General features: G+C 41.8%; 1 protein-coding gene across 2 annotated transcripts in view; it reads left to right on the forward strand.

Moving 5' to 3' along the window:
* The first annotated feature begins 3,814 nt into the window (after positions 1-3,814).
* Positions 3,815-13,055, forward strand: part of ENPEP (glutamyl aminopeptidase) — an 85,757-nt gene continuing 76,516 nt past the window's right edge. For both annotated transcript variants that reach the window (XM_047091708.1, XM_047091709.1), the window contains exon 1: positions 3,815-4,443. In XM_047091708.1, coding sequence (XP_046947664.1) covers positions 3,815-4,443 — 629 coding nt within the window. The remainder of the gene's footprint in view (positions 4,444-13,055) is intronic.

Below are 13,055 nucleotides of genomic sequence, written 5' to 3' on the forward strand. Positions count from 1 at the left end.
TTAAAGCTCCAAGTGTAAAAGGGAGGTACACATCGTCTATTCAGTATTATAGTGGGTCTCTTGCATCAATCTACCTGCTCTGGAAAGGAATTAGCCAGGAAGTCCCTTACCTACTCAAGATCAGGTATGATTTCCATGTCCTCACCTCTAGGGAATTTCTTTCTGGTCGTTCTTGAAATTTGAACTGAGTTTATTTTATCTCAACATTTCTGGCATATTATGTCCATGAACGCTTCCCATTCTGGATCCTTGGTGTTCTCTACCCTCCATTCTATTTATCTATTTGTTTATTTGATAAGCAAACAATGAACACTTATGCTCTATAGGGGACAGATATTGGACTTACTTCCCTGGGTACAAAATGATAACACACATTGTCAAAAGGTATGGGCAGGGGGAGTGTGGTCTACGATCCATAATGAATGGCTTTGCATTCACTCTACTGGCTTGAATCTGCTAAGTGGAAACTGACCAGAGGTAGCCTTTTCAAGTTACCTATGTCTAATGCAGATTTTTCAACACAAGATTCATCAGTGTAAACTGTTTAATCTAGGTGAGTGCCTATGATGGTTGATTGGTCTCCTTGTAGGAATAGATTCTCTTTGTCTCTCTCTCTCCTCCATCAGTGGCTGCCCTTGACCGTTGCTGTGGATTAGATTTGGCTTTCAAGATCAAGAGCCTCCTGCCACAGACTCGATACTTCAGTGTCAAGGAGAGGAAGGATAGCAAGTGCTACTGCAATGAAGTGCAGTGTCATCAAATTATGAGAGCTAGGGGCTTTGTATTTAGTAACCCCTAATAATTTGTTCCTAGATGTGTTCAGTGCACATGCTGGCTCTGCTATCCCCACGTAGCTGGCTGGATGTTTTACGTCTACAACATCAGACAACCCTCTAACATGTGATACTGATAAGATGCAGTGCCCTTCACGGGGTCTAGGCAGCCCTTACGGGTTGATACCAAGATGCTGTGGTAAGAACTGGGGCTGAGACTCAAAATTTACACAAATGGGTGCGTGTGGGTATGCACACACACTACGTACATGGGTTTAAGGTATTTCATTTCCTCTATCAAAAATATTACATTTAAATAATGGGTCCCATGTGGCGGAATTTTGGGCAGAACGGGGGAGAGTTTTATATCAGTTGACCATTTTTTTTTTTAATGTTCATTTATTTTTGACAGAGAGAGAGAGAGAGAGAGAGAGAGAGAGAGAGAGAGAGAGAGAGAGAGACAGGGCATGAGTGGGGGAGGGGCAGAGAGAGAGGAAGACACAGAATCTGAAACAGGCTCCAGGCTCTGAGCTGTCAGTACAGAGCCCGACGCGGGGCTCAAACTCACAGACTGCGAGATCATGACCTGAGCCGAAGTCGGACGCTCAACCGACCGAGCCACCCAGGCGCCCCAGCAGTTGACCATTCTTAATCCCCCTTAAGTTCACTTTATCCCAAAAGTCTATTATCTACTTTGTTCCATCTAGCCACAAGCTTAGGGCCTGGTGGTAACATTGCTGTCTTTCTAGATGAGGTTGAATTTAAGAGCTTCAGGTGTGTTTGCCTCAGCTGAGACTTTTTAGAAATGCTTCCAGTTTAACACAATTTTATGTACATTCTTCCAAATACTTTTAATTTTAGTCATTATGTTGAGATAAATATGATCCACATTTTCCCTTTCATCTAATGAAATGTCAGGTGATCTTTCCAATAAAAAGGGGGTCTCTTAAGGGCTAAAACACAGGGATTTGATTTTTCTTTGTTTTTTATTTAAAAAAAAATTTTTTTTACGTTTATTTTTGAGACAGAGAGAGACAGAGCATGAACGGGGGAGGGGCAGAGAGAGAGGGAGACACAGAACCGGAAGCAGGCTCCAGGCTCTGAGCCATCAGCCCAGAGCCCGACGAGGGGCTCGAACTCATGGTCTGTGAGATCATGAACTGAGCTGAAGTCGGACGCTTAACAGACCGAGCCACCCAGGAGCCCCGGGATTTGATTTTTCAAAATTAAACACACTATGACTTATAAAGTCTAGGATTGTTTCAGAATGTGAAGTTAACAAACACAAGATGAACTTGTAATCTAGAAAAATATATCCCTCTTCCCTTTAATTCTATTTTTACTACTATTTTATAAGAAAACAATAGAAATGTACTCTAGAGCAAAATGGACTCTCTTGCTTTTAAAGTCTCCCCCTGCCCTTTTGTTTAGTTGGTACTTTGGAACAGTATAAAGTACCATTTCTCAGGGAGTTCCATGGAACACAAGTCCCACAAAAGTTACCTCACTAAAAATGTTCATCACCAGTTAAATGTAGAAATTATTCAATAGTATATCTTGTCTGGAGATTTACAATGTAAATCTGGAGGCTCTGAGAGAATAGAAGGTAGTAAAAGAACAGTGTAGTTAGATGTATGGACTTTGGACTCAGACAACTTGGGTACAAACTCCAAGTCTGCTATTTACTGATTGTGTGACTTTGAGCAAGTGCCTTAACCTCTTTAAATGTCAGTTTTCCCATCTCTAAGATGGCCATCAAAATAGTACCAACCTTACAGAGTTGTCGGAAGACTTCACTAATAGCTTCGATAATGTACTTAGCAGAGTGCTTGGCACAGAGAAAGCTCTCAAATTTTTGATAATTATTATTGTATTGTCATTATTAGAGGTGGCTTGGGGTCTACACCTTAGCTACTCATAAACATTCAGGTCTCTGCTGTGATTTCCATCTTGACCTTATCATTCAGAGGCGATAGATTTGCACAGATAATGGATCTCCCAACAAGCCAGCTTTCCCATCTGGAATCTGCTCCAAACATGATCTACACTTTGAAGTCTAATGAAGCCAATCTCACTCACAGGCAAACTGCAGAGAGGAGTTTATCTACACCAGTTTAGCTATCTAACTTAACAAGTTTATCTCCCTTGTCATTCTGTCCTTTCAATCCTTTCCTTTTTATTTTATTTACTATTATTATTATTATTTTTACTTACTTCTTGTTATGCTTTTCAGCTGCAGTACTGCTTTGGCTGATTTCGTGTTCCCCTCCCTCTTTCTATCCAGCATTATACTGAACTGATTTCAGGCAACTTGGCTATGCTTTGTTAACCCAGCAATTTAACAAATAGTTACTGAGCACCTAGGTGGTCCTTGAATTTAGGTATCGCTTTGAACATGCAAGCCCAGGATATGACTCCGGTAAAGGCAGAGTCTGAATGTTTTCCTAACATGAGGGGGGGAAAAAAACCGAAAAGAAAACAGCTTCTTTGGCAAGCTACCTGATTAAAGAGCTGAAATTCAAGAAGCCCTCTGGTGAGGAGAGAGACACTGTGAGCACAACAGGAAGAAGCCATAGACCCAGTAGCAAAGGTTGAGTTTTCCTATCGCAAGCACACTTCTTTTTCCATACGCCCTCTCTCTGAAAGCTGCTGACAGAGCTTTGGCAAAGACTCATCCTCCTGCTCCCTGATAAGCTAAGCCCTACTTTATATTTAACTCACTCCTGAGCAGGAGGGGTGGGGTGGGGATGCCTCGTTTATAAGGGGAGCTGTGACAGTCTTCTCGGCAGTCCTCTTCCTCCAGCTCAGCCTGTCTTCTGGAGCCCTTATCCCACCCCCTGGTTTCCGCCTTCATCCTTCAGTGGCCGGTGGGGAACGTGAGGGGAGAGGAAAGACGCAAGGCTGTCAGAGAGGGGTGTGGGAAAAAGGAACACAGGCTGCCAAGCCAGGGAATTCCTAACAATTTAAAAAGGAAGTCAGCTGACGTTAGTTAGTTAAATTTAACATCCTTTTATGTGCAATATTTGACTTTGGAAACAAAAATGAACTTTGCCGAGGGAGAGGCCTCCAAGAGATACTGCATTAAAACGAAACATGTGGCTATTATCTGTGCGGTGGTGGTGGGGGTAGGATTAATAGTAGGACTTTCCGTGGGCTTGACCAGGTCGAATCACTCCAGCGGGGACGCTGGGCAGGGCACAGCTCCGGCTCCTTCCCACTCTCCTTCCACCGAGAGCCCGCCACAGGACCAGGGGGTCTGCCCTGCCAGCGAAGATGAAAGTGGAGACTGGAAAAACTTCAGGCTGCCGGACTTCATCAACCCAGTGCACTACGACCTGCAGGTGAAGCCCCTGCTGGAGGAGGACACGTACACAGGCAGCGTGACCATCTCCATCAACGTGAGCGCGCCCACCCGGCACCTGTGGCTGCACCTGCGGGAGACCAGGCTCACCCGGCTCCCGCAGCTGAGGAGGCCCTCGGGGGAGCAGGTGCAAGTCAGGCGGTGCTTCGAGTACAAAAAGCAGGAGTACGTGGTGGTGGAGGCGGGAGAGGAGCTTGCACCCAGCAGTGGCCAGGATGTCTATCTCCTGACCATGGAGTTCGCCGGCTGGCTGAACGGCTCGCTCGTGGGGTTTTACAGAACGACTTACGTGGAGAACGGACAGATCAAGTAAATATTAACTTTTGCTTCCTTTACCCTCGGCTCGCCTACTTGTTTTTCATTTCTTTTCCTTTCCTTTTCACTTTCCACTTTTTAATTGTTTCGTTGGTCTGACTGTTTTCTAAACTTGGTTTCAATTCTGCTTGTTCGCCTGGGAGACAGAAACCCATGCCCTGCTGTATTTTCAAAGCCTGTCCTAAAACTTGAAAGTATTGAGTGAGCTGCATGGAGTTCAAAAAAATCAGTGTAACTCTTTTATTTCATCGGGAGAAATCATAATGTACTGCATCCTGTCGGAATGCAGAAACTACCTGCAGAAACTACCTACAGAAACTACCTCAGATTTTTAAAATACACGTGTTTGGCAAATTTCACTGCCATTAGTCTTGGGCTGTAGGACAGTGATTTTAAACTGAACTTTAAAAAATGTATTACACTAAATTCAAGTGAAAGTCAGTAAATGTCAATTATAATCTTGAGTATTTTTTTTGGAGAAAAGATGTTGAAAGAGTATGTAGAATCCGTGGAATTGTCTCTGTGTCTGTATGTAGGAAGGAAGGCAGGATTATGTCTTTGTTTTATAATGGCCAGAACCATGTTTCACTGATAAATTTTTAATAAACACTCACTGAGTCCACCCATTAGTGGCAGCACACGGATAAATCTTTGGGCTTATTGTCCATCATGCAGTATGCAATGGTAATGCTCCATAAACGATATATTGTAATATAAAAGATATATTAAGTAATTAAAGACATAAAAATATATTAAGTAATTAGTATACGTATTTGTACATTTCCCTGTTTAGCAAAGATGGTTACTTGCCTTGATAATCAATCAGATGCTATTACCAGAACTATGTTAAAGGCATAAACTCTAGGGGCGCCTGGGTGGCGCAGTCGGTTAAGCGTCCGACTTCAGCCAGGTCACGATCTCGCGGTCCGTGAGTTCGAGCCCCGCGTCGGGCTCTGGGCTGATGGCTCGGAGCCTGGAGCCTGTTTCTGATTCTGTGTCTCCCTCTCTCTCTGCCCCTCGCCCGTTCATGCTCTGTCTCTCTCTGTCCCAAAAATAAATAAACGTTGAAAAAAAAATTAAAAAAAAAAAAGGCATAAACTCTCTCAATGAATTAAAAAAAACCCTTCACTCTGTGGGTGTGGCCCTTGCATCAGGAAAGAAAGCTGTACTGAGGTATCACTGAACTTGAAACTGCTTTGACCTTGCTTACATGGATTCTTGACAAGTAAATGATTAAGTGTCACCATTCACAAATGTGAGTCCGGGCCAGCCCACTGAATATCCCTGCCCTATGTTGTTTTAAGCATCTTGGAAACCACTGGAGCAAAGTAAGCCTTTTGGTCAAAATTCCTCCTACTGTTTGTCAGAGAGACCCAGGGACTAAAATGAAATGTTTAAGTATCTCTGTCTTACTGTGAGGTACACTAGTAAATTGAGCAGAAATGATAATTTGAGAAAATATTTGGAGAGCACGCTCATTTAGATACGATATCTTAATATCGTTAGTAATAAAACAAGCTTCTTTTTGGCTGACATTTTTTTCTCCTTACAAAAATTAAAAATAATGAAAGCATGGAAAATTATAAAGATGGAAAATCAAAAAAAAATAAAGAGAATTTTCACATCCAGTGGTAACTTTGGTAACATGTTAATGAATATTTTTTAGGCAATCAAATTGTAATCATATTATGTCTATGTATCTATATACCTTTGTAACTTCATATAAGCATTTCCTCTCATTCTTCTATATTTTCAAGAATCTGATTTTAGGGGCGCCTGGGTGGCGCAGTCGGTTAAGCGTCCGACTTCAGCCAGGTCACGATCTCGCGGTCCTTGAGTTCGAGTCCCGCGTCAGGCTCTGGGCTGATGGCTCAGAGCCTGGAGCCTGTTTCTGATTCTGTGTCTCCCTCTCTCTCTGCCCCTCCCCCGTTCACGCTCTGTCTCTCTCTGTCCCAAAAATAAATAAACGTTGGAAAAAAAAAAAAGAATCTGATTTTAAAGACTCAGCATGAATGCACTATTATTATTTAACCCCTGTTTCCTAATACTGGACATTTAAGTCGCTTTCAGTATTACAATAAACAAGTCAGAAAAGACCATAGTTGTAAGTAAGCCTTTAAGTATATATCTGTTTATTTCCTTATGTTAGGAGATATCCAATAAAATAGAATTAATTGCTGGGTCAAAGAGTACAAATATATCGAGAAACTTGTAACATTTATTTTGCTTATTTCATAAATGACACACATTCACTGCAGAACACTTGAACAGAGAAAATTGCTCTCACTCAGGTATAGTCATTGTTAATATTTAAGTAGGTATTCTTCTAGTATTTTTTCTGAGCACAGATAAACATGGCCTTATGTTGTACATAGTATCATGTAACAAGCTTTTAGAATATATCCCCCCTTTACGTGATTTGTAGATGGTTTAATAGATACATGATCATTGATTATATGAATATAATCAACTTTTCCATTAAATTTGGGCATTGACGTTTCTCCTACTCTTTTACCTTTTTTAATAAATACCCATAAAAATGTAATAACATCCTTACAAAAATATGTGTAACGCTTTCTAATATTTCTATAGGAAACTTCCTAGGAAATTGGCCCAAACTACAAAGTACATATGTATGTATGCAGGTGTGTACGTATACACACATATGCATATATATAAGGCATGTGTATGTGTGTGCATGTGTCTCCAAACTGAATTTGAAAGATCTGTCCCAGATTTTCTTTCCATAAATGATGAGTAACAGTGTCTATTTCTCTGACCTTCGCTAGTGATTAAATGAGTTTTTAGACTTTCCAATTTGGGGGGGGAAAGGCCTAGTATTTGGAAGAATACTCACTTTCAAGAGATTCTAAAAATTCATTAGTTAAAGTGAAAACAAGTCAAAACTTTTAAGTGATTGTTGCTAAGACGTTAAAATTGTTGCTTGGGTTGAGAAAACAATAGAGATTTCATCTGAGTAAAGCCAGCAAAATATTATAAAAATTCTGTGCACGACAGAAGGCCAACAAAGATGGAATAAGATTCCATTAATAAATTTCTGTTATGTATTTCACAAGTTTAAAAAAGCACTATGTGCGAATATATATAGTATTCATTCAACTCTGGATTGTTTTACTGGCCAGGTAATTTTACCGTAAGATATATATACCCGAGAGCCGCTATTCTGAAACTCAGCTGTCTGTGATTGTTGTTCAGCAAATCTAAGTTACAGCAAGATTGGCGAGATAGGGGGGCTCAGGTTCTCATGGAGGATTGGGAGCCCAAGGTTGTCTGCTTTTATCAGTAGTAGCTGACGCTATCACATTACACAGGATGCCGCCGGTTCTTCACTGCATACATGGTTTGGGAACAGTCCTGGCACGTACTCAGGAGCCTTAGTTAGGCTAAATGGACCCCTTTTTTGTTTATCTTGCTTTGAAATATTTCAAGCGTATGAGGAAAGTCCATACATTTTTTTTATTCCAGCCTCTACATAACATTTTGACAATGCAGGCCTATAGGGGTTCTCATCCACAGTGTCCATATAAGGGCTCAGGAGTGAGTTCATTGGGAGCAGCACCTTTCTCTCATATTCTAGAGCGAGCTGCGTGATATTTGATGCACATGCAATTTAAAATACCATCATAGCAGTACGCTTTTTAAGTATACAGTCCAATGGTATTTTCTGCCTCTTCTGTCTTATTGTAAAATTAAACTCCAGGACTGAGTACTGGCTGTTGCATATTATCATTGGGATATTATCGTTGCCACCACAACGCAAACTCAACATGAGTGTGCTCAGTAGCAACCAACATTTCCTGATTTCTGCATATACAACCAGGACTTGAACTTGAATGTCACAGAGAGGAACCAACTGTCTGGGCTGCTTTCCCTCAGATTCGGAGGCAAGAGGAGAGTTGGAGAAGAAGGTAGAGTCAGTTTAGAGCTCCCTGGCATTAATACCCACCCATATCATCTTGCTGGGGACAGAGCTATAGTGAGGCTTAGGAGAAGAAAGTTTGAGAAACTTAAAAGTCATTTTTCCTACTTTCTGGTCTGTTCCTTGTGATCGGAAGAAACTACTTTTAAAAGGGTCAGAACCTTTGGAATGTTTTTCTGTGCATACCGCTAATACCCGCCACCCTCTCACTGTGTTGTGTAGCAAGCATTTCCAGTGGTTCCGTTCCCAACAGAATTGCCTTCTACTCTCGTCTCCAAAGTGTATACTGTTTTCTTCTCTCTAAGGGTCAGCATTTCCTTCTTGGTGTTTGAGCTACTCTCACACAGCATTTCCCAGCCTGCTGTTCCACAGAGTTCTAGTTGAACAGGATATTAACAGATATTTCCAGAACAAAATCAGGGGAGGGATTCTGTGGCCAAATTAGTTTGGGCAATAATACTAAATACAAAAAAAATGTGTTTCCTTTTTTTTTTTAATGATGGAACTTCTGAGAGACTTTTATAGAATAACATACATTATGAATCTCTAGAGACTGCCATGAATCTCTGGAGTATGCAGTTTCCCAACTGTGTGAGGCTGTGAAATCTTCTGTGGGTCCCTGAGAGCAGGGCTGTCCCTCTCTTGTTCACTGTCTAGCACACAGTGTACTTCGATATTACTGAATGAATATAAAGAATCATTTTTATGTAGGCTCTCACATGACTGTTGTCCTCTGGCACATGCTGGGACCTGCTGCGTAGCCAGAGCCCTTTTCCCGTTATGCAGTCCAACGTCTACCAGTAACCTCTCTGTCTTCCCACTCAGTCAGGACGGACATTTTTTCTGGGTTCCTTTTCTCCCCATCTCCTCAAAAGGAAGAGGAATTGGTAAAAAAAAAATTTTTTTTAACTTAGGACTGCAGTCTTCATATTTCAAGGACTGAGAATCATTGGAATTAGCAGGAATTACAATTAGAATTTACAAGGGGGACAGATGGAGGCTAGTTTGGGTTTTCTGGGTATTCACAGCATTGCTAGGATTGAAGCTGAATTCTGATATAATGGTGGGATGTCAAAAGGCAGAGGCAAGCAAGAACATAAAAGCAGATAAAAAAGGAAAGGCACAAGTGAGAAAAGCAGAGTGAGGAAAAGAAATTAGCTTGTAGGAGAGGTTTAGATGAAGAGGTGAGCTGGAGATAACTCTGGAAATTTCATTGCGGGGCGTGGGAAAGAAAGGCTAGCTAATGGCAGGCATGTAGGAAAAATTAACTAGCAGCTATTTAGGTGGATGGTGAGGGAAAGAGTTAAGTCCCTGTGGGGGCACATGGGAGATCTTGCAGTGATCCAGGAGAGAGAAGATGGGGATCAGGTAGAACAGTGATTTCAGGACAGACAGAAGAGGACACAGTGGAGAAAATCGTTTGGAGGTGACATGGTCAGGCTTTGAAGACTGCTTGACTGTGAGAAAGAGGTGAGTTAGTTATGTGTACAATATGCCACAGATGTCCGATCTGATAGCTCACACCTTTAACTGATACTGGAAATAGAATGGTAGAACCTGGTTTGGGGGCGAAGGTCATGACTTTGTTGTCAGATGCCTATCAGACATCTAGGAAGACATGTCCAATAGGCATTTGGATACATAAGTCTGAAGCACAAGGTTAGGGCTTATAAGAAAGATTAGGAATTAATGTGAAAACATGGCAAAACAGAAACCAGTGAGGGGTGCCTGCGTGGCTCAGTCAGTTGAGTGTCCGACTTTGGCTCAGGTCATGATCTCATGGTTCATGAGTTCGAGCCCCGCGTCAGGCTCTGTGCTGACAGCTCAGAGCCTGGAGCCTGTTTCGGATTCTGTGTCTCCCTCTCTCTCTGCCTCTCCCCTGCTCGTGCTCTGTCTCTATCTCTCAAAAGTGAGTAAACATTAAAAAAAAAAAAAGAAAGAAACCAGTGAGATGGTTCTAGTTAAGTGTGTGTGTGTGTGTGTGTGTGTGTGTGATATATTTGCACATGCATGGAGATGTGTACTCATTTGTAGGTTTAATCTTGAAGTTTGTTCATTATATTCTTAGACTGATATGTTGAGCTATCAGTATACCTATTATCAATAAACAATATATCTATTTTTGGTCTTGTTGCCTGTTGCAGGAGGCATGGTAATTTCCTTTATTTAGGAAGCAAGGAGACAAATTTTACTTGACCTTGAATGTCTTCTACATAGAAAAAAAGCAACTGGAAAATACATTTAAATAATTAACTGGTGCGGTGTCTGGGGTGGCTCAGTTGGTTAAGTATCTGACTTAGGCTCAGGTCATGATCTCACGGTTCACGAGTTCGAGCCCTGCACCGGTGTTTGCTCTGACGGCTCAGAGCCTGGAGCCTCCTTCAAATTCTGTGTCTCTGTCTCTCTCTCTCTCTCTCTGCCTCTCCCTCACTTGTGTGCTCGCTCTCTCTCTCCCTGTCTCTCTCTCTCTCTCTCTCTTAAAACTAAATAAATAAAAAAACAAAGCTAAACCATGATACATTTAAAAAATACTGGTTCGTTCAAACCACCATGAAAATATGTTGGAGTCTGAATAATCTAGATGGATTGTCTTGCCGCTAATCAGCTTCCCTATTTAATTCTGCAGTCCTTTCCTTAGTCTGCACAGCCTCTTAGCAATTGTGGCTGCCTCGTCTCCATCAGAAGGCCTTTGTTGAAGGTTTTCACACAGATCTTGCCATTTATTTTGCTGGTTTAAGTTACTAAATTGCTGAACATAGCCTGAGAGTCTTCATTGGAGATGCCAGATGATATATGAGGTAATCAAGGAAAAATTTTTTTAAGTAGATTCAGAGTGAACTGGTCTGTGACTTGCATCTCACCTCCTCTTCCTCCAGCTTTCTCTAAAGTCACCTTGATCTGATGTACTCTGAGAAGTCAGAGGGATTTCTTCCCTTTTGTGAATTAATAAGCTACACAGAATTGTATTTTTAATGTGCTGGTCTAGTAAGTGACTTATTAACATGACATAGAGAGAGGCCCCTATGGAAAAATGGTTTAGCTCAGCACATTTGCCTGGCATTATAATTATTCAGGACATGCTCACGAGTCACTCCTGAACACATCGTGCACTTAGCCAGGCTTTCCCCATTAATTTGCAGCACAACACAACTGATTCTAAAAAGAAGAGGTTTTAATCACCGAGTAAAACCTCCCCCAAGAAGGTATGACCTAAAATTGTTTTGCATCTTTTTTTTTTTTTTTTTTAACGTTTATTTATTTTTGGGACAGAGAGAGACAGAGCATGAACGGGGGAGGGGCAGAGAGAGAGGGAGACACAGAATCGGAAACAGGCTCCAGGCTCCGAGCCATCAGCCCAGAGCCTGACGCGGGGCTCGAACTCACGGACCGCGAGATCGTGACCTGGTTGAAGTCGGACGCTTAACCGACTGCGCCACCCAGGCGCCCCTGTTTTGCATCTTCTATACCTTGTTTAAAATTTGCATATATTTAGAAAACGTCAGTAACGTTGGATGACATTTAGCAGATATAAATAGGGGCTTTTGAGTTCTATAGGAGTTCATGAGAAAATATAACAAGTTACCATTGAAAAATATTGTTATGTTGCCTACAGTATTTATATACCAAGTACTTTTGTTCCAGGACAGATACTCTTGTTTAATGAATGAATTTTGCAGTCTGTTCATTGTGGAAAGTGCATTAACATACAGCATAGTTAGCCTTCTAGAGTTAAAGGAAATAGGGTGAGGTGTATCCTAATCCCATTATGTAAATATGAAGGGAATTTCAAATATATTACTACACGTGATCTATCCCTTATTACCCCCACATAACCCTGTGATGGGGACAGATGTGCTTTGGTTACCAGGCTTTATAGATCAGGACACTAAGAATCAGTATGTTTTGTGACTGGCGCAAGATGGCACTTTAAAGGGCTGAAGTAGGATTGGAATCTAGGAATTTTTACTCTTAGAAGAGGGTTTTCCCCATGAAATCATGGGGAATAAGCCAGAAAACAATACCCATTTTGTAGCCCTTCTGCTTGTTGAGTGTCACTTTACCTTACATCAGTGGAAGTACAGGTCACTATAATTGAGCTACACTTGGTGTGATTAACATTCACTGATAGGGCCACCAAGATAGACCAAACACAGCACCCAGTGACACCATCAACACCGTTCTGTTCCATTTCCAAAGGCAAGTCTGAGATACCCTAATTTAGGGAAGGATTTTTTGCATACAATCAAGCAGAGCCTCTTTTAAAGAGAGAAGGTGAGGAACAACTGAAAGTTCTCTCTGTGGGTGCTTGGGGTGGGGTGGGGGTGGGGGTGTATGTGCTCTTGCCCAGAGCAGAAACTGAAACAGAGCATTTAAAAATCTACCAATGGCTATTGCTTAGGACAGTGGAATCCCACTCCCTCCTCCCTCCTCACCCTGCCCCTGTACCCTCTCCCCTTCTTTCTTTTTTTCTCTCTCCCCCCCCCGTCCCATCCCCCCCCCCCAACCCACTCCTATTCCCAAATTAGTTAATTGGCTTATTTCTGAGGTGTGACTAAACTGAAACATTCTTGCAGAGAGTGATTTTTCTTTTTCTTCCTCTGGAAGAAATCAGAAGCCCGAAGAATTCAGAAGAAAAGGCAGCTGACTAAACATGGGGCTGGGGCTT

This window comes from Lynx rufus, unplaced genomic scaffold (genome assembly GCF_022079265.1).
Source record: "Lynx rufus isolate CCGP_SWC_20201006 ecotype Redwood Valley unplaced genomic scaffold, mLynRuf1.p SCAF_3, whole genome shotgun sequence".
In the NCBI taxonomy this organism is placed as follows: domain Eukaryota; kingdom Metazoa; phylum Chordata; class Mammalia; order Carnivora; family Felidae; genus Lynx; species Lynx rufus.